The 27149-nt window shown below is 39.7% G+C and overlaps 1 protein-coding gene across 2 annotated transcripts; it reads right to left on the bottom strand.

Moving 5' to 3' along the window:
* Positions 1-1069: 1069 nt before the first annotated feature.
* RMND5A (required for meiotic nuclear division 5 homolog A) lies at positions 1070-26960 on the bottom strand. 2 transcript variants are annotated; one of them, XM_056341290.1, is made up of 9 exons: positions 26805-26960; positions 22264-22406; positions 15673-15807; positions 15399-15499; positions 10206-10372; positions 9292-9457; positions 6520-6622; positions 4149-4303; positions 1070-2791 (listed from the first exon to the last, which is right to left on the bottom strand). In XM_056341290.1, the coding sequence occupies exons 1-9, from the start codon at positions 26944-26946 to the stop codon at positions 2728-2730; spliced, it is 1176 nt and encodes a 391-aa protein (XP_056197265.1). In that variant the 5' UTR covers positions 26947-26960; the 3' UTR covers positions 1070-2727. The 2 variants fall into 2 exon arrangements, with proteins under 2 accessions (XP_056197265.1, XP_056197275.1); XM_056341300.1 differs by lacking the exon at positions 26805-26960 and adding an exon at positions 22879-22915.
* Positions 26961-27149: the final 189 nt, after the last annotated feature.

Raw genomic sequence — 27149 nt, 5'->3', positions numbered from 1 at the left:
TACTTGGTAATGTACATTGGTCTTAAGCTAACTGGTGCACTTGCAGCTGTAGAGCTGCTGTTCTGACACATTTTGTGAAGAATCAGGGAAGCACCAGTTGCAAGCCCAATGCAGTTTGCAGAAATGACACAGTAATCTGGATGCACACATAAATGTGCTGTCTCTTTACCCTCATTATGCAGCAGTCTCATTAAAAGACACTTGCTGCACAAAAGGACTTAGTTAAAGGCTTCACAATCTGGTCTAAAAGTGTAAGAGACAGAAATCAGACGCCACTGTAGTTTTAAAATCAAATACCTTTTTTTTTTTTTACACTATGGATATTCCAAACCCTGTTAAAGGTACATGTATCAGTTGCTAACTATATCTCAAGTATGAAAACCTCAGAATATTATTCCCTTTTCCTCCTCGAAACACTTTCTCTAGTTACCAGAAGATTATCAGGCAGTAGTAGGAGACAACTTGCATCACCTCAAAGGGCAAACCAGACAGCTGTAAGAACCAACACAGACATGTTTTACAAATGCCCAGCACAATACCCCATTTCTGTACGCACATAACCCCACTCCACATTAAACCACTAGCATCATCTGTTGGTGGAGCTTCAAAACTGCAAGCAATAATTTTTAAGTAAACATACAGCTAGGAAAAGAACTGCAATTCCCTAGTGAAAACAGAGGAGTTTTTGAATTAGCTACGGATCTACAATGCGTGCTACTTAAAAGCAAAACCAAGACCACTCTATAATATAAACATTCTAATACACAAGTTGAATTTGTACCTTATTGCCATTTAATCACTGTGCCATTCTTGTACTCTAAGCAATTGTATTAGAGGCACTATCAACACTGACCAGTGTTTACACCAATGCCAATATACTGGCAGTGTAAAAGAGAAAGAGAGACAGCACTTACACTTCAGGGTGGTTTTCTAGGGCTTTGTTATTACTGTTTTTTGGTTGTTTTTTTTTAAATACTTCATATGCCATTTCATATAAATCTGAAGCATTAAGCAATTCTGCTCCAAAGAAAAGATTAAAAGCAATTTCAGCAAGACTAGGAAACCTACATGGAAAATAATATCCTCACCCGTTTATTGTTGATTTTACCACCTGGTAACGCGGCTGTTTTGAACTCAGTGTGAATACAATTTTTTTGCAGGAAATCACACACCTGTATTTTTCACATGTATCAAACACATTTAAAGTTTAAAATTTGTGTGTCTTGACTTGCTCCTTTTAATGTCTCTTTAGGGTTGTCCGTTGTCACTGATCCGGTAAGAGTCCAACTCAGTCTCTCAAGTCAGGTGACATACAAATTCAAAAGGTGTAGATTTCTCAAAGACGGTCTTCTCTGTAGTGCATTGTGCTAGTGCATTCAACCAGTGTGTCAGTATTCAACCATATAAGCTTGGGGGTTGTTTTTTTTTAACTACACAATACAGAAATATAATTTTACATGTAGCTTTGCATGCCTTATGGCTGCTTGCCCTACTATAGGACAGTGCAATAAATACAAATATATGCACACTAGAAAAGATTGAACTGCCATGATCTACATCTCATTTATGAGTACAAATTTACCTAGTCAACAATATGACAAATTTAGCAGAAAAAGTGGCAATGGCAGCAATATTCTACTACAAAAACAAGGCTAGAAGCAAAGTGTTCTCAAGCTACAGGAAACTTGCTACCTCCTAATATCTGATGTAGGGCCCAGTTCTGCCAAGTGCAGAGTCATGATCAGTAGATTGCATCAGAACATGCTTTTCCCCCATTTAACAATGAATACTTCTACAATTTATTTGGTTTTGATAACTGTTTATAAATAGCACACTATAATGACTATTAAACTATACAGCAACATGACATTTATAGCCTAATCCTGAATACAAAGTTCAAAGAACATGACTACAAAGGCCAGAGAACAAATGTCATCGGCTAAAAGCGTTTCCACTTCAGAATTTATTGAATGTTCTCTTACACAACCACTTCTTGATGGTGAAACCAAAAGGAACAGGATTTCCTATTCCCTCTCTGCTCCAGTAGTAATTTAGCCACACATCACCCTTATAAATTAGCGATGGATTTTAACAGGTAGCCCCTTGGGGCTATATATTTTATATACTTTATATATATGCACATTTATTTTGAATTCTATGTAAAAGTTGAAAAAAATGTTTGAAAGAAACTCAGAATATATCACAGCTTTTTCAGCGAAAAAAATACAAATTAGTTTTATAACCACTATCTGATTTATCAAACTTTTTTTTCTGAAGTATTTACCTTTAATTATGTACACATTACAGGAAATAAAACTTTTTCCACAAACATTCTCTAAGGTGACAGTTATCAATAGAATGATAGAATAACAGCAGGAAAAATATTAAACAAATGGGGGTGATCAATTTCTGCTTTTAAAAAGTAAAAAGTCAAAAGTCACCATATAGTTAAGTACAAAAACCTGCATTGAATGACAACTGCTGGTGTAGTAACTTGATCAGGTATGGAGACCAAGAGTATAGTAAAGCCCTATGGTAATAATATTTCTGTAGCATTTCCACTTGGTATGTATATACTAAATGTTGGCAAAGTTTCTGTAGCATTAGCTTATACAAACATAGGAGTCCTCAGTCTGCTGCATAAAACGGAACAAGTGTGTTTTAATTCTCCTGAAATGCACCTGAAATCCAGAGTGTCACTTACAAACTGCATAATGAAACTTTTCTTCAGAAAAATATCTGTTTCGCATCTCCAGGGCTCTGTTCCATCGGACAATAGGGGCATTTTAATCTGGGGACAAAGACAACGCATTACAATAGTGGTAACATGCGACAACTGAGCATTAAATGTATCGAGTTTGCACTGACAGTCCTTCCACTCTTCCCCCTCCCCATAGCATCAAATTACTCTTAAACTGTAATGCTTTACTTGGCTCCATTAAAAGTCACTTTTAGCAGCTGTAAGAGACCTTACCATGCTTTTTCTTCTATTTATATTCTTCCTCACCTTTCACCCACACACCCCTCGAATTATTAAAGAAATTACTCTTCAGGATTAATTTATTATTTCTACTTCTGAATTAGTTTATTGCATTTAGTCATTTTAAAATAAGCTAGTAGCTTGCATTTTGACTTCCTCGGTATCCAGTGCCGTTTACTGTCTGATTCCCAAAATGCCCTGATTTTACAACCCACCTAAATCAGCTCCTGCAGCCTATGACTGAAGAGGTCAGCCTGGCTTCCTTGCTGAGGTCTCTGCTGATATGATTCTACCTGCTTACAATATTTCTTCTAGCACTGATCCATTTTTCCCCATCTCTATGTTTGGACCTTTGTCCTCGCCCCCTGCCCTACCCCCCCTGGTTAATATTGTCAGAGCTGTGCTGTCACTAAAGCCGATCAATGAATGCACCAGGAGTAAGTGATCAGGTACAGAAATAATGCAACAGCAAGTTTACTGACTTAAATGTCTACAGTCACCCACGAAGGCATACCTGTAGGCTTTTCTAACAGGGCAAAAATTGTAAACACCACTTGACATTTTCATTCATGGCATCCCTTATTTTCACACTGGATTTTACAGAACAACTTACGGCTCTAAATTAAGCTGACAACCCTCCACTGAAGCTGCATATGTTCAGTCCAAATTACCACTGGTTCTTCCTCCAGTAAATCTGTATAGCTCATTCTATCCCATTTCCTCCTTCCCAACAGCCTGTAGGCACCCCACTGATATCTAAGGAGTATTTCCACAGTGATAATTCAACTAACTCCTCAGTTACTAAGCCTTATTTCCCCCAGAGGTTATTTTTAAGGGATGTTTCATGCATTACTAACCTTTCTCCCAACAAAAAAACCTGTGTGCGTAAAAGCCTCTGTTTTGAATTTAAGACAACACAACGGTACTTAAAACTTGGAAAATTATTTTGCTCATTGCATTCCTTCACTTAATCTCACTATCTACAACATCAGAGGGTTTACTACGCTTTTCTCCAGTGCATCAACCCAGCTTTATCTGGCTTTCAAGTCATTCTCCAGGATTAACAACCTTCCACCAATTATGGACTCAGTTTCCCCAAAACACAGTATTCTAGTCTTAAGATTTGTCCTTGTCTGTATGTTGCTTGAAATAAAAGAATGGTACTTACTTGCTGCCATTAAACATTTTATTCAGAGCATCTCTTGATATAATATGACCACAGACTAACTTCATAGGTGGATTATTATCTGTTGTTTGCTGACGAAGAATGGGACAGGCAAATATCGAATGATACCAGCACTTTTTACCAAGGTCCACTTCAATCTGTGAAAGAAATTTACATAGCAATTTATCTTGGGAAACTACATTTCCAGACAATTATCCCTTTTGGTCATGGCCTTTACTTAATGGATTTCACAATTCAGCCATGAAGGCAGCAAAACCTATTGTGTGCATGCCTGACAATTCCCCAGCCAAAAATACTTAATTGTGATCCTAAAATGGTGATTTATGTTGCTTCCCCCCATCCCCAAAGCAGCAGAGTATTCTGCCAAGGAACAAGTGGATATTTTAGTGCAGATCTATGCCCTGCCAGGCAAACTGAGCTGATGACCCAACAAGACTTTCTGTATTTCCTAGCCAGTGATTTCCAGAGTGGTTCACAAAACAGATCTTATTGGGAGGGGAGGGTAGGAGGGGTGTTGTGAAGAAAAACTCTTGGATTATGTTAATGTTCTATAGCTTATTGAAAGACTCTCCCAACACCTACATGTCGTGTCAATAACAAAGTGTATCAGAATAATTAATTTTCAGTACCAACACAGAAGACACTGGTACAGCACAGCTTTTGCCATCAGGATAAAATGATTTCAGGAAGGGACATCTTACAGATAAGAACAGATCTGTAACTTCAGGAATCGACTGAGAACTGCAAAAAATCACAGCTTCTGTACTGGAAGCAACTCGTTCTGACCAGTACTGAATTTTGACATGTTTAACCTTCAATAAAATCTGACAACATAATCTTATCACGCTACTTAATCTCTGTCTTTGCATGATCAAAATAAGGCTGCCCATCCCCATACTGCCTTAGCAGTACACACTAGAAACCCTTCAGTTTAGAGGGGTCTAAACAAGGTCTATGCAAGGATGAATGTACATATTATTAACTGATCTGCATCTGACAGCAATCATTCCCAAATGCTCCCGAGCTAATCATTCTTGTCTGGACACAGGGCATGAATCTGTCACACTTGGAGGTTACACTCTCAGTGTTACAGAAATCATAGCCAGGAGAAACTCAACACACATGCTTACACTATAAATAAATCTCTTCCAGCTACAATCAAAGAGGCTAACTCAGTTCATGACCAGTTCGCACTAAATAGGTTTTCTTTCCAAATCAGGAGCAGGCCACTGGAGAGCTGCCCACACATAACAACAGCTATAAAGAGAAACTGGGGTTTCGTAACAACTGAACTTTATTTCAACTGATACAAATAAGTTGGGCTGGAAACATAACGCACTGGATTCAGACCAATTCAGTTCCCGTGTCCCCAGATGTAGCACTAATTTTTTCATCTCCTATCTGCCTGACAAAGCATCAATGCAAAGCAGCCCATGGACAGAACTCAAGCTTAGTTAGCTAGAGGAAGTTAATGTTACTCAGTGGGATGCATTGCCCTTCCAGTTATATAGAAACATCTCATACATTGACTGTAAGTTTAAGCAGAAGGTGAGAGCATCTGTTTTGTTAAGGTCATTTGATCAAAAACCTTTTCAATGCAAAAAGGGGTAACAAGTGAAGGGGGGGAGCAAGAAACAAAACCAAGATACACAAACCTGACAAGCATAACAGAGACAATAAAAACCAACCTTGCCAGTCAGACTAACTGATAGGTCATGAAGAAACTGCAACAAAACCTGGACTTTGCAACAGGTCAGAATGCAAAACTGAGGGTCTCCGAGGAGAAGGGGTCAGTAGAACTATATGAACTGCAGGAGGAAAGTGCAAGGAAAGGGGATTGAGGAAGAATGGCCAGAAAGGGATATAAAAGGGGCCAGAAGGGCCATGCCAGTATTTGAGGGTTCATGAGCATGCATTTTGCTTGTGAATCTAGAGTGGGGGGGGTGTGTGCTTTCACCAGTGAATTTTAATCTTCACCAGCCAAAGAGGACGACAGGATCTTGGCTGTCTACACTTATGTTCTATGCCAGTCCTGTATATGGGTGCTGCTGAAGGCAACGCCTCATCTGTGGTAGCCTGTGCAGCCAGTCGTATCAGCGTCCTTTGTGTGTGTGCGTGGGCGAGTGTTTGCAATTCATGTACAGCTTTGCTACTGGTTGAACCTACAAACAGGAAAGCAGCAGGTACACCCGTTGGACTGGGATGGAGACCCCCAGGGTCTCTGTATAGTAGGAAGCCCCGAGCCCCAGAGCTGGTGGCCACATCTAACATCCTTAACATTCAGTGCAAAAGAAACCTGAAAACAGCATCTGCCATTAGAAATCTGCCCTGGGATAGCTCAGCATCGACTCACCGGTAGCTCATCCTTCTGGTTCCAAACACCCGTGCATTGCCTTTGTTCAATAACTGCCTTGATATTAATTAGAGCTGGTAATGCTACACAACCTGCTGAAAAACTGCAGAAAAAGGAAATGTTAACCATAAGGTGCCTGTCTGGAAACCAGCTTTTTTTGTATTTCTACTTTAAATGTTAACTGGGACACAAGAATGTTGTGCTACTTCATTCAGTTCTTGTCTGTACCTCTAAGCTCCCTTCAAGTATAACAAGGAGGAGTTTTAGGGCACGTTTTCAGTTACTCTGTGTCTTAGGCTAGGGCCCTTACGTACTGTATTCTAGACTAAAAACTACTGTTAATCCCTGCTCCGAGTCTTATAATGAATTGATTTTCTGTACCACCTACTTTAATTTTGAGCTGTACAGGAGGAAGACGTCATGTTAGCTTATACAGGTAGTTGCTCTCAATCATGGAAGAGTACATGCAGCTTAAGAGTTTCCATGTAACACACACACAACCCATAAACCTTTAATTATATGCAATTACCATGTAAAGAAACATGTCTTTCTACCTTTGCCTTAATTCAAGAAAAGAAATGTAGAAAAAAGCATTGGAAGGCAAGCAAAGGAAGGAAAACCACAGCCTGTAACAAGAATGTCAGTATAGAACTGACCAAAGTCAGTGTCCCAACAGTTCAGCCTGCTCTGGGAGTCACCCATTACCAGAACTTACCACATTATTTTGAAATATTTTACTACATTACAAAAGAAAGTATGACACTGAGTTTCCACAAATCAACAGATGTTTTGATGGATTTAAATCTCATGGCAATAATATAGGCCTGGAAATCAGCAGCAACAGAAACAGGATTTGACCAGCTCTGGTTTTTTGGCAGATTATTTTACTATTTGTGCAAATTTTATTATCTACAGAAGTCATGACTTTCCTCTCCACTGTGCCCCTCCAGATACTTTGTTTTCATGTTTCTGCAGGAACATTCTGGCTAGTTTACTTAGGAGGGAGAGACGTGCCTGAAACCTATGGATCTCTTGCCTAAGCTATAAAAAAAAAATATCATATTCCTCACCTTTAACTGGCTATTTTAATCCTTACGCTTTGCTTTTTGATTATTTTGGCCCTGAGTGTAACTTGCGTAAACCATGTGGAAAGTTTAGACAAATAGTATTTGCAGAAATAAAAGCATTAAGGCTTTAATGGTTCTGTCTGAAAACATCTCCGGAAGAGCCCTTTAAGAGTATAACAACTGAAGTAAATAGTAAATTCAAATGGTGTCCTGTAGTCCTCCAAGGCCCTGAACCGCAACCTCCTTAATACACCAAGAGTCTTCCCACTGACTCTACTCAGTAACTCAGACCACAAGGTCTGTACAGGATTAGATAAATACTGGAGAAGCCAATCAGCCTTAAAAAAAAGGGATCGCTACTCACATTCTAGGAAGTAATATATTTTACAGCAGGGATTTAACTTCAAGCTGGTTTAATTTCTAAAGGATTTGCAGCACTCAAAGGTCACACCAGTTTAGAACAGTCTCATTTATGACAAGAATATCGATACCACCTATACAGTAAATATATTTCAGTGCAACTGATTTCACACCAGGCACAAAACAAGCACCCAAGCAATCCAAACATCACTAACAGGGATTATCCAACTTCACTGAAAATCTCTCAGCTCTTTGCACTGAAAATCCCATTGCAGCGTCAGTGTGTGAGCAATTAAAATGTAAAGGGCTGCTATTAGTTTGACTGAAACAGGAAAAAGACGAAAAACAAAAAGAGAGACAGAACTTTTAGATATCTTTAAAACCTACAAACTGAAATTTGTAATGTTTGTTGTAGAAAGACAATCTGAAAGTGCTCCCTTTGTTGCTTCTGTTGTATTTTGTGACAGAGGTGCAAACAGGAGAAGCAGAAGGTCTGACAATTTAAGAACTCAAAACTAAGCACAGAAGTCTAGTAATAATAAAATGTAAACAATAAAAAAGCCAAACAAAACAAACAACAAAAAAACCACCAAAAAAAGAAGAGGTAATGAAGCTTATGCTAAGTACCAAATCTAGCCTAGAAAGATACATATGATTTTTTTACTTAATCTCTGAAATGAAAATGAGAACATCACGTTAGTGTATTGGGGGGAATTGACATCCAAAGGCTAAACATCAGCTAATCTGTTTTAGCTTCAGAGTAGCCAGAAGGAGATTAGGTTGGGTTTTTTTCTTCACACTTCCAACAGCCTCCTACAGATTTGCATTTTGTCAGATTAGCTACTGAGCTTTAAAGTGCCTCTCTTCTTTGCAAATGAGGTCCAGCAAACAATTTTAGCAGCTGAAATCACTACATAACTCATAAGCATTCTTCTAAGGAGAAGACAGGTAAAGTAATGTGTGGATTAAAACCCAAGATGATCAAATGCCAACAGAATCACAGCCACAGTTTTGGGTATTTTTCAGTTAAACAGCAGGGACAGTTTTCATACACTTGCTGTGGGGAAAAGTCTGGCTGATTGCCATCCTCATCTTTCACAGCAATGCCTAAACTATGGAAGCCAAATTCCATCCACAAATGCTTCCTCTTGAACTGCCAAGGTGCAGAATAAAGCAGAGCACACAAGAACCTCCGATTTCTAATCTTTCCAAATCTTGTTAGGGCCAATTGCAACTGTACCCTTTATTTAATAGAAGCTAGATGAGACTACTTCTCAAAAGCCATTTATTTTGTCCTGAACAAGAAACAGAAACCAAAACACTGTGTAAGTGAAAACCAGCATACCTAACACTGAGAGGTGATTCAACCGACAGACCCAGAAGAGCACAGGCATCTCTTGTAAAGATATCACAGATGTCTGCCCACTGGTTTGCATCTAACAGATGAACGTACGGAGAGTTCTCTATACCTTGCCGCAGATACACCAGGCTGCCCATCAGAACCTGAATATCTGCAAGGGATCAGGAACAATTAGTTATTTTACACTACAAATGAAAGCTAGCATCTACAGGTTTAGCTTTTACATAGAAAACGGGCAGACATACCAAATCAATAATACACATCCGCACCTTCACAAAATACAGTTATAGCCATCACAGGACAGATGTCCACAGGCTATGGACAGATGGGGGGGTGGGGGTGTCATCTGCCCCTTACAAGCACACCATGCTGCCTGTTAAATTTCCTTTGAACAGTTTTACTTTTCTTTAAGCTTTCTGACAAACACAGTACCCTAATCATTAGGCTTTACTGCATTCAGTTTGGGATGGTTCACTTAACTCATGTATTACACATTTTTCAGAAGTTTCATTTCTCTTTGTATTAGCCCACGCAGCTGAAAATAGCAGATGACTATACCAAGAACACTTCCGTGCATTTTTAACACTTTACCCTGGCAGCGGACCTATTCTAGATGTAATCTATGTATTATTTAAAGAGCCAAACCCCTACATTTAAGCAAATGCACAGACATATTAAAATATAATTTTGTGCCCTCTTTAACAAAAAAAACCCAAAAGCAAACAAAGGAGTTAATTCAAATTCTAAGTGTTCAGGCTATACACGTTAAAGAAAAAAATAAGAAGCCTCTAACAAAACAAAAATAATGGAGTAAACCACATTTGGAACATGACTTGTATTTTACTACAAGGTGCCACATCAAGGTGCTTTAAATCCCCTTAGTAAGACAAAACACTTACCTTTCTGATGATTTAGGGCAAAAGGCTGGAAGTTTTTCGCATACTGAAGCGCTTCTCTTTGATTTGCTGTTCCACCCATCAATAAACTAATGAAATATAATCTGTGTAGTTTAAATTCCAACGAACTATTCTGTGCCATAAGCATTTCTCTGTTGGATACCGCCCACCTAGAAGAAACAAGGAGGTACAATAGGACGGATGTGACACACACAAGGGTAATAAATGTCAGCCTACACCATATGAAATTATTACAATTATCAACCATCTATTTCAAGGAGAATATGCCTGTTCCCTGAACTTCTCAGAGGCTATACAGAGCATGGAAAATGGCAAGACCCTTTACAAGTAACGTTGCTACACAGGGTGCACATGTGAATGATGGTATTTCTGATGCTGCTGTACAGGTTAACCTCTGCAAAATTCCAGCACCCACTGGCTGGAAGGGAAGACTGAATTAGGCACAATATAAGACAGAAATAGCTAGAATCTACTGTATTTGGATTAATACCACTCAATCTTAACAATTACAGATAGTCTTCAGCTGCATGTTGAAGAAGTTTGACCAAGCCTTTCAAGAACATATTTTCCAGCTTCTCCATTCAAACATTTTCTCTAAGCCACTATGTTTATTTGCATATGTGCGTTGCCCTGGAGAGGGTAAGTGCATCTATGGGGGCCTCAAAAATAAGACATTATCAAGACCTTAAAATAGGGGATAGGGGGAAGGGAAATCAGTTTAATTATCACACTTTACCCTGTTTAAACTTTGCCTTTGGTGTCATTTTCAACTTGGACAATAAAAATATTCCTCACTTTCTGGGTCTCATTCACCACGACAACACTAATATGTGGCTCCTAAATAACATATAAGAATTCTTAAACACACAACAAGTAAAGTGAACTGGAATTTTCAACGCATTTCATAAAACGTTCCTTTCTTGCGTTTTTGTGGGTTGGGTTTGGATTTGGGTTTTTGGTTTTTTTTCCTTAATTCAGTCATGCCTAAGCCAATCCAATCTTTCTCTTACGAACTTCAAGTTACAATGTTCTTCAGTACATCTGTTTCTCATTAGCGTTAATTAGTTATACCATTTTCACTGGGGGGGCCCCATTATGCAAAGAGCTTTTCACTTTTCAGCAACAAACTGAGGTAGCCTCCATTCCTTAAAAAGAAAGGGTATGCGAGGCTTCTGTTCTTTTCAACCAATACTAAAATAAGAAAATTAAGCACTCTTACAGCACTGGTAAAGCTTTCCAATGCAAGTTAGCCTTCTACATTAAGATGCAGTGTTAATGAGCAAGTATCTACTTTCAATTTGTTGTGGTGAAAGTGTCAGGAGTCTGACTTTACTGGCAAGCCTTTGTAATGACAGCAGTAACTTTTCAGTAGGAAACAGTGAAAAATGCAGCCTTTGAACTAAGAACGAGCCCTACTGTTCCTAATTTCAAGCAGTTTCAGATGAGCAGCCTCAGAAAACTGTCAACACTGTAAGCTCCACTGGGAGGGAAGGGTAACGATGGGTGGGTGGTTGGGTTGGTTTGGGGGGTGTGTGTGTGTCTTTTGTTGAGTTTGTTTTATGACCACAGTCCATGGTTTAAGTCAGGTATAGTGGCAATAAAGCTCACTCGCAACTAAGAAAACAAGAGCCTGAAGTTAACAGTGATAGCCTAATAAGCAGCTGAAAGACAAAAAACTGTTCTCAATAAACAATAAGACTAGTCCACAGTCCCATTAATAAGGTATTAATCCATATTGCATCAAAAAAGCCTTCATCCTCTCCCTGCCAATATTTGCTTCTTGCGGTACTCCATCTTGCTGAGATCAAGTCTATTTTTTCCAAATTAGCTTTTAGGCAGGCTTTCCATTTTTATCTCTTTGAGTGGCAGCACAGATTTGTATCAGAAGAAAGCAGCCACAGAAGCAAGGCCTGAGGTGTTTGGTCTAGCACATGCTGTTCCTACTTCCAATGGAAAGACAAAAACCCAGCAAGTGAGGTTTAAAACATTCAACCCACATATTCTCCACCACTGTCCAATATCCTTAGTAATTGCAGCGCCTATCTTCCTGCCTCCTCTCAAAATAATACTTTCAGAGTGTTTCCACTTTCAAGACTCAAATCCATCTGAATTTTTTGAAGTTTACATTATACCATTCAAACCACAGGTACACAGAGCTCTCTTCTAGCTCCCACATGGAATTTAGTTAAAATTAATTTCACAAAGCCTAGCAAAGTTTAAATTAAATTTAAACCATACCCCAAAGGTCCCAGCAAATACCAGGACGTGCGCACCTTGCTGCTTTACAGATAGAAGACAGTATCTCTTCCCTAGGAGATTACAGTCAAAAGCTTTGAACCTGCAAGTCATTCCCACCAGACCTTCACATGGAGACCCACCTGAGCTCACAAGGGCCAGAATCTGCCCAGAAAGAACCTACAGATTTCCCTCCCCCATCACCAAACCACAATGAGAAGAGTCACTGGAAATTAACAGGATCCTGTGGAGGTAAAGATTACACAGTTTAGGGTGCAGGGCCAGGCTGGCCATCTACAAAGTCACATTACACACCGCATAAAAAAAGAAAAATGGTATGGCCAGTCATACTATGTTTAATTCTGAAGTATAGTATTTTTACATGTTAGAATATGTATTAGTAAGAAAATCTGAAAAAACTAATGTTAGGGTCTTTTTTTTTTTTTTTTTTAAATCAGATATAAATACTAACTTTTCCTCTACCACCACAGCAGGGCTTTGAAAATATTTTCAAGAAGTCCACCCAACAGCTCCTTTTCCATAGCAGCGACCAGGAGCCACCTGTGTTTGCTTCATTTCCAACACTGACTTAGGCCGAGCACTGACAGAGCCAGAGAGACTGGTTATTGCTTTCATCCCAACCTTCCGCAATTTTGCATGAGTAAACCCTGCTATCCTCCCCTTCCTGGTTTGTGAGGCTGTAATTAATTATCCTTGTGAAATACCTCTTTCTGCTTCAACACCACTGTCAGTAGCCTAACCCTAGAATGGGCCAGTTTGGAACTGCTTTTATGCACCCCTAAAGCTGTTTTTACTAATGCAAGTTTTAGCCATTCATCAGCTTTTCATCCAAAGAGCACAGCGCCACCCCTCCAAGCCCCTCTCACACCACGGCAGTCCCTCCAGGAGCGGTTTCTATCCCTTCTCCTGAACACCCAAGTCTCCTGGGAAATAATATGGGAAATATCTTCACTAGTGTCAGCAGTTCTGTGTGATACCTGGGCATTTAAGACACTGGTTACCCCCTAAACTGTGTAAATTTGCCACATTTTGATCATCCTCACTAGCCACCATGTTTTTTACATAGGCTTCACTATAAATAAGGACCCAGCATACAAAGAGAAGCAGACAGCTTTTGCACTGAAGAGTTTAAACAGAATAAACATTATTTAAAAATGAGACAGGGTGGGGGAGGGAGACCAGCATATAAACTGCTAACAATACACCCTATTCTGTGTCCATTCAGCTGTCCTCCTAATAAGAGCTCCTTTGAAGGACCATGCCTTCTCCTTTGTTTGGAAAATATTTAACACATTGCAGGAACTACAAGATACAACTGAGGAGCAATAAGTAAGGCATAAGGCCTAGCAAACTGCAACTAAAACGAATGTAGTGACTTCAAGTGAATTGACATTAAAAGCAAGTTACTGTTCCTCTGAGAGTATTTTTCACAACAGCTATGTTACTACTAGAACTACAAGAAATACGTGGTGTAGCTGACAATAAATCCTGTTTCACTGGTGACACCAGGCATTTCAGTATTGCTTCCCTGCAATTAGCCAGTTCAATAGCAATAAACCATCTGAGCAACTATATTCAAAGACCAACTATTTAGGTCAAACTCCACATGACCCTGAGGCATAATCCAGGATTTAGTTTATGAACACCACAATTCGAATATCAGAGTATCTCTGCACTTGGTTTAGATGCCAATAAGCTCTGAATTGACATACCTGCTTTGGTTCATGTTAAAGGGAAAAGAAAACCTTTGTTAATATAAAACTGTACTTAGGTATCTTAAGTATATGAATTATGCTCTGGAATGAAACACAGAAATTTTGAATTTGCTTTGGTTTCATTGTTTCTATTTTTAAAATATCACTTCAAAGCTGGTTTAGGGTCTTTCCGTTTGTTTTTCGGGTTTTGTGTTGGGTTTTTTTGTTTTCTTTACTTCTGAGACCAACCTAAGCCTACGAAAGTTCTTGCAACTTGCAAAAAAGGAAGAAAAAAAAAGAAAACCCAGGCTGAGGATTTGTTTGGGGTTGTCTTATTTTTAAAATAAAAGCTATTCAGAAATGGTACTGTGCAGTTACATACCCACTACTGTAAATCATAAAGCAGTAGCTCACGAGACATTTCATCACCTTTCCTCCTCACTGTCACTCTTAGCACCAGCTTACACATCTAATGTTGTAAGGTCAAGGAACTATGCTGGTCTGAGGTTGATTGATAGATCTCAGATACTCCCAGACTTGGTTTTCACCTGAGCATTCAGCATTATCCACTGACTTGCATGAACTGAATTGGTTTGTTCAGAAGAAATCTCACTAACAGATCTCACTGTCAGTCCAGGCTCCCAGCAGCAACTCACCTCTCACCCAGCATTAATCAACAGCTACCTGGCAGCAGCAAAGCACACACCTATCCTTTCACTCCCTCTTCCCACTCTGTGGTTCCTTATCTGGAAAGGGAGAGTGACTTGAGGAAAAGCAAGAACTTCGATCCTGAGTCAATTTCTACTCACTCCAAAGGCTTCATGAACCTAAAAAGACTTGGTGGTACACAACACCTTTTGTAAGTCCTGGTACCCTTCATAATTGGGCCTTTTAAAATAAGGTTCACTACCGATTCACTGTAAGACTAGGTATTGTCATGGCACACAACTGTTTCTCTAAGCGATGTTTCTTCCCAAAACTTTAAGTCAGCATCACAAATTATTCAAGTTAATTCTTAAATCAAAGAAAGAGACCCTTAGTTAAGGACTGCCCATAGGAAGGGACACAGAGGGGACAAAACCAGGAAGGGATTCATTCAGTAACTAGAGCTCGCAAAGGACAAACGGGGACATGTCAAAATATACTAAAGACAATACTTGATGTGAAAAACTAAGGATTTGTTAAAAGTGTTCAAAAAAAGGCAGGAAAAACTGAGTAGACTCACTCTAGTGCAGGTCTCAAAACTCTCACTTTTAATGCTTCCAATATTCGATTTAACTCCACAAATGGTTCTTTTTGACTTTGATCTATTGATAGCCCAGATTCCTGAGGGGGGGGAAAAAAAAGGGCAGTTTTTAGTTAAAGCATAAGAAACAATAGGATTAAACCACTGTTTTTCTGACAGTTTAAATATTCACCTGGAACATTCAAATAAGGACACAAACACAAAGCACAACTCTCCAGGGTGGATAACATTAAACATCCACACTTATCATTACCTGACAAAGTTCCTCAGCTACATCCAGCATCCCCTGACGGAAGAAGTGCTCCACCATCACCTCATTGAGGATTCGCTGGCTGTCAGCCTGCCAGCACCCATCGATCCCCACACTGCTGATGTCAGAGTCAAAATTCTGAAATGTACAAATTAACAGTCAATAGGCTAGAACAAATCATCCCACGTAATTTTTCTTTAGTTACACAGGGCACCTATATCTCCACCCTGATGTCTTCTGCCTATTACTCAGTTGGCCCTCAGTTACCTCCTGTTTAAAGTGAAAAGTATGTCAGTTGTTTTCATTATGTCCTGTGTACAGGAGAGAAAAAATTCTTTGGCTTCTTCAAGTTCAAGGACTCATTTCAAGTCTGAGTACTATTCATTATACAGAATTACACTGACATTACAAGTCTAGCTAGCAAATTGGAAATCTAGTTAACTAATAAAGGATTTCCAGACCATGATGTGTTTTTGAAGGAAGGATCTGCAGAAAATGCTTTTGCCATATGTGAAAACTGAAAATGCATAGAGAACAGAAAACTAAATCACCTACACTAGAATCAAAATAGCATACCAATGCATCACTGTCACTACAGTGCACCAAATTAGAAGTAAAAGCTTTAACTCATTTTTTTCTTTGTACGTAGCTGGCAGGGCAGACGATTCTGAAAAACGAAAATGTCACTTCCCCCGCGCCCCCCCCCACCCCCCCCAAAGAACAATGAAATTCAAATCTCTGAAGACCTCAACATCCCAGCAACAGGATGAGCTCTGAAGATGAGAGATCTTTTACAGATCTAACCCCGATGGTCCTACTGCCGTGTATTTTTAGGCCAGTGGCCTAGAGACATATTCCAGGAATAAGTAAAAATATTGTCACAGTGACTCTTCAGTAACACTTGGCACTGCTTGGCATCGTGCCTCCTGGCAGTGGGAGAGCAATGCTTCTCTAATCCAAGATATTAAACAGGATTTTAACTGCTAACATGTTTTATGATTGGGGCAGACGGGTTAATTTTCATAAAATCCTCACCCATTGCTTAAATCAAATCTCTTGCAAAAGAGTCTAGAAGTCAGTGCATTGCTTGCTGCCTGATCTGATGACTTCAGAAATCAGAACTTTAGTGAAAATAGGAGTGCTTCAGCTGCAGCCCTGTGAGAATCGATACCCCGGCGCAATACGGGAACAGCAACCTAGCACAAATCCATGCTTCTGCCAAGGCAGGCAGAGCAAGTAACACAAAGCCGGTACGAGCGATCTTCGAGTACCCTGCACAGCTCAGCTTCATAGTGTGTCTTCCTTTTGTTCGCAACTTATTAATGTCCTTCATCAGCCACCTCCACATCTCCTTTGATGCTGCTCTGTGTCATCAAGAGAAAGGGGCTGCCTTCTCATCCCTGCATGTGTGCCGCCTTCAAAACCACTTCATTCAGGTCTCTTCGCAAACTTTCAGTAAAACCTTAGGCTAGCCAATTGTCTCTTTCATCTTTCAGAGGTGGGTGATGGAGCAAGATGAGCATTTAAGTTATTGTCACCGCTTCCAAGTCTCACATTTAACAACATTTTCACTTGGGTCTCTTAACCTATGAACCTCCTTGTCATGCTGCTCATCTTTAAGCTGTACCTTGAAAAAACTTAAGCATCTTGAAAACTAAATACTGTTCTTAATTGTGCCAACACTTTGAAGCCTTTAAGGTTCACCACCGTGGTGGATTCTGGTATCACTGTCCAAACACCACTAGCAGGTAACAATTCCATTGACAATGCATTAAGGAAGTATCAGAAGCAGTATTAAGAACCCACAAGCTTGCTTTTGTTACTTAGGATTCCGGAGCAGGATCACCAGTAATATAAAAACAATCAACTTTAAGTTACTCTTCATGCAATTTTAGGTGCTAGCAAACATAACCCTGTAAGAAGAAACTCTATTCTTCTGGGCAGTTCCCAGCCATTACAGCTGAACTTATGCCTTAAATGTTGTCACATCCTTCTCATTGCTTGGGGGCACAGGTGGTAAAGCCACTTACCTTATTAGTTCCTTCACAAAATCCACATTTTGTTCTGAAACAACAAACTATGAGCCTTGAGAAACTTTTCAAAACTCCACTGTAAATTAGATGTTTTTTTAAGTTCCACAAAAGGTGACAATGATAAGTCTTATCAACCTAGATGAGCTGTAAACTGAGGACCTCAAGTTTTTTTTCTCCCCCCTCAGCCATTCTCCACTCAACTCAGACTTCACCAGGTTCTCACTTCAGTAACTTCTTAAAAAAAAAAAAAAAAAAAAAAAAACACAACATTTTTTGAGGTCTTTATTATACGTGGGATTCTACAGCTCTGCCTTTTCTGGGTCCTGAGGAACTTCAAGAACTGACTGCACATATTACAGTGAGTGACTGTCACATGTCAGAAGAAATTAGTGCTTGCCTTTGGCTCACATATTTCATAACTGTCATGCATGCGTGACATGCTGGTGACTACACATCACCCAGTTTTGCTTTCTAAATGCTAACAGTATGCTAACTGATAGCATGTGGGTTTTAATAAGATTTCAAAAGTTGAAATAAATTCTGTAAGTTACAAACTCCAGGAAGATTATTTTGTACTTTTCAGGCTTTAGCTTCGAAGTGTCAGTTAATATTCTGAAGAAACAAATCTTTTAAAAGCCTAACTAGTAAGCCTAGCACTAAAATGTAGGCTATTATGTGCTAAATATACCGATGATAACAATGTAAAGTACATTACGGGGAACTGCTAGAATCTGAGGACTTCAAGATTCACACACACACACACAAGATGGACCACTTTAATAAACACACAACCTCCCATGTTATTAATAACAACATGATATGAAAAAAATGATGATTAAGGCCAGTTTTATTCCTCAGTTTCCCAGTTGAGATTATTTTGTGCACTTCTCCCTTCTTCTGAATTCAGACCCAGAATACAAAGACATTTGTTTACCTTCTCTGTCGAATTCATTTGTTCATAAGATAGAGCTCAACTTGCAAAGACTGTATTTATGCAGCCCCATTCTTCACAGTAACATAATTAAATTATACACAAACAAACTAAAAACAAACTAAAAACCTTTACTGAATGTAAGTTTTTAAATGAACAAACACTAACTTAGGGTAAAAGTTTGCTTTCCCAAAACAAAGATTGGATTAAAATGCCGGCCCTTTAAAAAGAGGCTTAAAATTCAGGGGGAAAATGGAAAGAGCTACCATTTACTCCACTTACTCTCCTGAATGAAAGCATTTAACCAGTACTCACAACAGATTGCTGCTAGAACGAAAACATTTACTACCCCCATCAAACATGCTTTGAGATGATTTCAAATCATTCCAGAAGAGTTGATTGATTTACAGGGAGACTGATGAGTGAGCTACCAGAAAACAACTTGCTGAGCAACACTGACCTGAGTTCTGGAAGCAGAGCAAACGCTAGAAATGCTAGAAAAAAACTGGACACAAACATTTCCTTTCAAAGGGCAAAATACTCTTTGGAAGAAAGGGTAACCCTTAATGGATCAGAAGTATGCAATCCATGTAGAACTACTACGAAAAAAGGTTTAGCTTATTAGAAAAACTCTCCAGGAACTAACTAAAAGCAACACACAAAATACTGGCATTTCAGACTTTAACGTGATTCCTAACTTGGACTTGTTTTTCAAATGCTTAGGAGCTTCTGTTCTCAGAGTGAACTCTGCAGGTAGACCAATCTAGGTCCCATGCACGCCCATAAGCAATGAATACACTAGCTTAAAAACCAACCAGACTAAACTTTACATATAGATATAACCCCGCCTCAACACTGGGGAAAAAAAAAAAAAAAGAAAAAAAGAAATTTAACCTGAAATTTGCCACAAGCAGATAATACAGCAAGTTTTTTCAAAATCCAAGTTTGTCAAGTAGGAAGCTTATTGAGTGTACAATCAACAGCTGTAACAACAGCTGTCATTTGGATGCGTCACAAAATTGGTACCAATATTAGCATGTTTCCTAATCTCAAGTCAGGCAATAAAATAATGAGTAACATTTATCTGTGCCTGAGCATATACAGCTAGGAGGACCATAAGCATTGTTCTAGAGATGTTAATCCATCTATAAAATAAATGATGATTTACATGCAACAGAAAGAAAATTCAAATCTCATGAATCAGGGCAAGGGCTGTGCTCCTTTAAATTCTAATGAGCATTTGTTTAGGAAGCAGCAGTATTTTGCACAGAATGTGTGGAGAATCAATTCACTACACCAATTACACTTAATTACTTCTTCTGGTTTAAGCTTAAGTATATTATAGTGAAGGGATGGAGGGAGGGCAATTTCAACAGGTTATGGGACTCCATGCCAACAAAGACTTTGTTGGCAGGTTTCAAGCATACACTCCAGCAGCACAGGGAAATCGCATTATATATGTATCGAAGAATTTCCTTCAAATGTCACTGTCCAGGGAAGAATTCAATTCCACCTGGATTTAAACATTACACATATTCATCTGACAAGCAGGCCAAGACTACATGGTACATTTTTAAAGTAGTCCCTTTAAAATACTACAGTCAGTGAAAACTAATAAAATTCAAACTACCTGCATTTAAAAAGTCCAACAAAGTTCTTATTTAAGGAGACAATCCTAACCGATGCTCTGGACTTCATAGAAACACATCCCTCATTATGAGCAGAACTGGGTACACTCCTGCAGTTCCCACTGCTTCTAGGTTTTTGCTGTAAACACCACAGACACTAAACTTGATTGGTAAACTAAACTAAACTAAACTAATCTTGGTAAACACCAAGATTGAAAGTGCAGCAGAATAAGCACACTGAATACAGCACGTTGAGCTAATTTTTGAACACCTCACTGAAACAGCCTTTCTGACACTCAGCAGGCACAGAGCAAACTGGTATCCTTTCTACTGTTTCACAAAACCACACACTTGAAAGTAAAAAAAAAACTTTTTTATTTACAGCTATCCTTTTTCAAATAAGAATAGCAGATGAAACAGCAGGACAGAAACAACATTGGGAAAACTATGCACATGACAACTGAAACAGCTATTTGGGGATTAGACTCAAGCCTAAACTTCATTAAGATTTCAAGTGTTGCTTTCTTTGGCTTCTAAGAAATAGTACCACCAATTTCCATTGAATATTCACACCCTCTATACATGACCTAGAGCTGCTCTATTTCATAGCATATAAATGAAAAAGGTATAGCCAAACCTGAAAGCTTATCTATACAAAGTCCACTTGCTAAAGTAGAATAGAAAAGTTTGAAACTTAGGACAAGATTACACAAATTTATTTCAGGCTTCAAGCCAGTAATAAGGATGGAATTTTACTCTAGTTAATTGGTTTAGATGCAGCAGCAAGGATTAGAGACAGATGCATCCTTAAGCTTTGGATAACGGTGACGCTTGGATTAAAGCTATTAGTACAAAGTTTGAGCCCTCCATGATTATCAGTCATAGATATAAGTAAAAAAATATAAATTGCACAGATGTACTGCCCAATAATACAGTACTGTGTACTTCGCTGCTTCAAAGCACTACTGTTAATTTATCCTTTAACAGATTATCATTACTAAACAAATTTTAAATGAGACTCCCAAGGGATGAATGAGTATTTCGTAATGCTGCAAATGTCTTTGTCCACATGAAAACTTACTTACTAGTGTCCTTCTGAGTAAGATTATAAGGTGTATGTCAAACCAAATGTTTAGACCCATCAACATAAGCATATTCTAATATGAAACTATCACTTAGGAATATCCAAAAAAGCAGCTGAAAGACTCCTTGCATACAGGACTACCTTATGTGAAAGAACATACAGATGGAGAAAAGCACAGCCGGAAAGTATACATACGGCACCACTTACTGCAAAAAAGGAGTTTTAGCATCAATTCAAAGAATTGTTAGTATCTACCTTCAAAAATATACTTGGATCCCAGTTACTCTTGAACCTGGATTTCATATGAAAATGTCTCATATGCAAAGCTTCAAAGATATGCCACCCTATCTTATTATTTGTTATGGCATAGGCACAGATACTATGAGAAGCTAAATTTACTCACATTAAGAACACTGTTAGAAAGAACACCGCATGTTATAAAATTAAGCCCTAAGAACTAACAATACACCTGAAATACATACAAAATGTCTTAAAAAATTCTGGTTTATAGTCTTCTAGAACAAAATACCATTTTGAGTTATTTGCTACTAACAATTAAATAGAAATACAATATACATATATATAAACCCCAGTATTTTTTTTATTGAGACAGATATTGAAACAAACGTTTAGCTAATCTGATATAACACACACTATTACTCAATCTAATAATATCTATAGGGCACGTTCTCTCTGAAACTAAGAGATCTGAACTGCCCCAGAAGGAATACTCTGTATGCAACGAGTTCTGAAACCAAGTACTGTACACCCACCCTTCTGTGTTGCCTCTGCCCCAAGCCTAGGCTTCTGTAGTTGACAGGAAGAATTAATTAATTGTAGTATAAATCCAAATTTTGTAAAGCAGAGTACACATCACAGAATATATGCAATAACACAATCAAACCACAATATAAATACCTTATCAATGGCTTTTCCAACTCGGGATACGCTGCTGTGAATGTCTTTATGATCAGAGGCCAGTTTTTGAACTGTGTCTTTTATTCTTTTACAACACTGTGTCATAACAAGTGAAATTGTCCCCGACAAGTCTCCATCTTGATCTAGACAAGACAGAGGAAAATTACTAGTTTTGTTACAAACAAATCATAATATTAAATCTCTTCATATGCAACAACATATAAAGACAAGAAATGGTATTAAAAGAAAGAAAAGCAAGCTAGAGAGCATTTGCAAAGCTAGATCAGTTTAAATGAAGGAAGATGTACAGGACATGGCTCACCCATGGAATCAGGAATCAAGTTGGGTGAACAATAACACTGAACAAGTGCAGCAGTTTAAAAAAATTAATGGACAGTTCTCATGTGTCTGATTACTAAATACATCTCAAAGAAACACCCCAATCCACAAATCTCACAGGCTATAATATTAAGCTACAGAACCTGCTACAGGATCAGTTTTCTTTTAGACAGTTACCAGAAGATAGGTCAGAACATCATGTTTAACTTCAAAAAGGTGCAAGCAAAATTTGGGTTAATAAGAGCCCAATTCATTCTTGTCCCGCAAGCTACCCACTTGTATCAGACCCTGCTTGCATTTGAGATCTATGCAACTTGCTTCCCAGCTTGTGGAAACAGCTCTAAACAGTTCAGCCAACCAGTCTCCAATTCTCAACAGATGAGAAGCAACCTGTAAAAGACCCAACTGCAGATATCAGATCCACTTATTCTTGTTATAAGACTTATTATCTAGAAACTGTCATTTTTAAACTGATGTCCAACCAACAGCTGCAATGCTGTATGACCTGTTCTGCAGGCAAAACAATAAATACAGAAGGTTTACAAGCCCCTGACCACATCACCACACTTCACAGTTTACACCCTTCATGCCTGGACTCAAGTATCACTCAGTAGCTTCAGCTGGAAAAAAATTACTTTTTTGTGCTTTATTCCAGCCCCTTCTTCCAGCTTTTGATTTCAAAATACAAGGAGGAACTCTTTTCCAGTCTTACCTCTGAAGGCCTCTACTTCCTCAAATTTCATTCTACATGAAGAATTTTTCCTTTAAGGACACAAACTTAACCTTCAACTCCATGGGAAGTCTAATTTAAGCAGGACAGCAGCCCAGAAACACTTCCCTAACATTCCGGATCCAAACCCTTCATGTGAAAAAATAACCCCTGCAAAATATCTCTTTAGAAGAAAGATTTAAAAAGCAACCACATTTTCCATAAAGTTTGTTCCTTTCTCATTTCATATTTCAACACCCCTTTGGTTTCAACGTCACATTAAGAGTCCAGTTTCTGGTATTTCATGGAAAGCAAAATGCAGGTGCATCAAACTGCTGCTGCAGGACCAGCAACCTGAGACCCAAAGCAAACTGTCAGTGTACCCTTAACAATATCCCTCAGAGAGCAAAGGAAATCCAGAAAAAAGCTGTAATCCTAAGGGGTAAGTCATAATTTACCAGCCACTTATTCTAGATACCTTCCTTCATGCATCCTAACTCCTGACTTGCTGATGTCAACAGCGACAACAACCTTCTGTTGTTACATACTAAAACCAGCTTGTCTTTAGAAAAGCAAATAGCTCCTATTCAACCCCACAAGCCCCGGCTGAGGAAGCTTTAATAACAATTTTGCAACAGCCATAGCTTTTAAGAAAAAAATTTTTTTTTTTTCTCCCTCCAGTCCCAAGAAGCTAATGATCACATCCCAGGCAAACAGCTAATAGGGCGTACTACATAAAGTTCACTTCCTAAAGTTATTTCAAGAATAATCATTATTTCTGGGTTGCTATTTAATTTTTATGACAGACACTTAAAATCACATGAAGGATCTTAAGTAACTCTCATGACTTTCGCCAAGACAAAATGATCAGTCAGAAATTATGCAACAAGCTAAATGGAAATACTCATTCCCCAATAAACAGAGAGATTAAAATATGCTCTCTTAATAGCCTTTTTTTCCCCTAAGAAAAACCATTAAGCTAAAACCCAAACAGCTTACACGCATAACTGTTTTTACCCCAAGCAAAAAAGTGAATTACTGGCCCCTAACACTTACTGTAGCAGAAATCAACTACAGTAAAGCAATGAAAACATCTACACAGGAAAAGCCAACAAAGTCATCATAGAAAAGTTTCCCCCTCTGCACCCATCTCTTTCAACTTTAATTAAACTATGAGCTTCTTCTAATAAGGCAGCAGAAGAAAGCCTGCAGACAGCTATCCCAAAAGCTGACAGTTTATCCCTGTATTGTGTACAGTCACAATTTTAAAAAAATAAATATATTAGCGAGCAGACACTACACACAGAGTCCAAAGCCAAGTTTACTCAGCCAGACACATTTATACTGTCCAGGAATATGCAATCATGCCTCAGCTGCTCCAGGAGGCAAGATACATTAGGGGAAGAAAGAAAAACTTTTTCTTCCTATTCACAACCTTCACATAGGGCTGTTCTGTACTTCTGCTTTAATAAGAAAGCAGCTCAAGGAATTTTGAGACTGTATGTGTGGAGAAAAAGAACCAGTTTAGAGGCTGAAACAGCTTCTAGCAGTTTCTTTTTCTCCACCCGCTTCCTTTTTATATCCACTGCCTGTTTAAGGCCTTTTCATACATCTTGTCCTACAGCATTAACTTCTTCTTCAGCAGTCAAATTTTTCTTTTCTTTTCTTCCTTCAAGATGATATATACAAGCACATTTCTGCAGTTCATACCCCTGAATTACAGAGCTCCACATTAAGATGTTTTGCTACTTCCACTTCCATCAATTTTCAAAAACACTCTGGGTACAGTATATAAAAGCTGCAAATACTTGTCCTTATTAGAAGGTTATAAATAACATGTTAAGGAAGAAAAAAAAAAATTTTTGCTACCTATGAAGACACCTTACTTTCAGATGCCAAAACTGAACAGACTCCCCAGATGTTTGAGAGTGCGCTAGCAACATACTGGCTTCATTCTAGAGTGCTTACTAAAAGAAAGCTCAATTTAGGGTGTACTCTGCTGGGACAGCATCACTACTTATTTGGTAAGTCCCAAAAACTGTTAAGCCAAGGCTGGCAGGGAAACCCAATGAGGGCCCTGAAGGAACTGCACACTGGAACCTTTTAATTTTATTACAAAAAGTAAATAAAAGCTCCAGACCTGCAACAGGATTCTCAGTGACAAATCTTTACAGCCCAACAGAGTCCTACAAAGATCAGTACAACCACGAAGGTCACACTGCAGCTTTCCAGGCAAGGTTAGCATCTCAGTTTGTGAAGACATGCATTTTATTGATTGTCCTTAACGTGCAAGCCCAAACTGTTTTAAACAGCATAAAATAGATTTATTGAAACACATTTCAAAACAATGACAAAAAGACCAAATGTTATTTCGTTCCAAATAAATGCCTCAAGAAGTGCAGTTCCGTGTTTCTCTCTATGGAAATTGCTGTGTACACACACGGCAACTCTACTACACTCATGTTTATCTTCCTGGAATTATGCGCACTTGTGAGTGAGCTTTGCCCCCATATTTGTACAAGACTACCGCAAACACATTTTTCTCTGAACCAAACAAAAGCAGATTCTGCAAAGCAGTGAAATAGCACAGCTTGCTCTCAAGTTTGGGCTCAGGAGACTGCAAATTCCTATTTTTAATCCCTGAGCCATCACTCACTTCCTGCATGGCCTTGGGTCAATCACTTCAGCTGTCTCACCACTCCCTCCCACTCCATCGATAAACACTGCATTACCTCCATCTCAGGGATTTCGCAAGGTTTAAATATCTCATGTTTATAGTGCGCTTTGGCCATCTAGCCCGCCTGCGCAAGTGCTCAACATCAGCTGTAAAACACAGTCAAGTCAGGAGGCCGTGTTTACTTCCTGCTGAAGAGTGGCTTTACCATAAAACACTTCCAAACCTAGCCACATCAAAAGAAAACAACAGTGACTTAGGAGGAAAAACTAAAGAATTAAAGGGGGGGGGGGGGGGAAGCAAACAGGGCAGCCCTGCTGTTTATTTCCCCTGGGGCTGACTAACCCCATTGTAACTCAACATAAAGGCGCAGGAGGTACCAACACGCTGACCAGGGTCATGCCGTACCTGCTGATAGGGAACAAACGCTCCTCTTCAGCAGCCCACACAAGGCCCGAGGGCCGATACCTGTTCCTACCTTTTAACTTTTCTCTGTCAGAAACGCACGCAAAACTCCGACTCCCGGGGGGTGAGGGGGGAGGCCTCCAGCTCTGCTCCCCCCGCGCAGAGACCGGCCCTGCGCCCGGGGCCGGCCTGTAAGCTGAGCACGACGACGACCACCACCACCAGCCCCCCCGGGGCCGGGAAAGGGCTGTTCAGCCCTGGGGGTGGGGGCTCTCCCTGGAGGGGGGGGGTCTCCCCGGAGGGATCCCCCAGTCCACAAAGGCCCAAAGTTGTGGGTCTTTTAAACCCAGAGGAAGGAGCCGGGCCCGTTTCCTGAGGGAAAGGGGGGTGGGGAACGGGGGGGTCTCCACGTACTCTCGGTCTGGAGGATCTCCCGACGCAGCCCGCCCGCGTACTGGATGAGTTCTTCCAGGCTGCGCTCGCAGAGCTGCCCGTAGCCCGAGAACTTCTGCAGCACCTTCTCCAGCTCCCGCTCCACCGTCACGCACTGGTCCATAGCGGCCGGCACCGGGCCGCGCTGCTGCTGCTCCTGCTGCTGGTCCTCCTCGTCCTCCTCCGCCGCCGCCACCGCCGCCGCCGCCGGGCCCCCCTCTCTGCCCGGGCCCCCCCGCCTGCCCGCCCCACCCTCACCGTCTTCCGCCAGCACCGTCTCAACGGCGCGGCCCCGCTCGGCCCGACCCGGAGCGCCGCTCGCTCCCA

The sequence above is a fragment of the Falco biarmicus genome, chromosome 1 (assembly GCF_023638135.1).
Source record: "Falco biarmicus isolate bFalBia1 chromosome 1, bFalBia1.pri, whole genome shotgun sequence".
In the NCBI taxonomy this organism is placed as follows: domain Eukaryota; kingdom Metazoa; phylum Chordata; class Aves; order Falconiformes; family Falconidae; genus Falco; species Falco biarmicus.
This window is presented reverse-complemented; position numbering and strand designations above follow the sequence as displayed.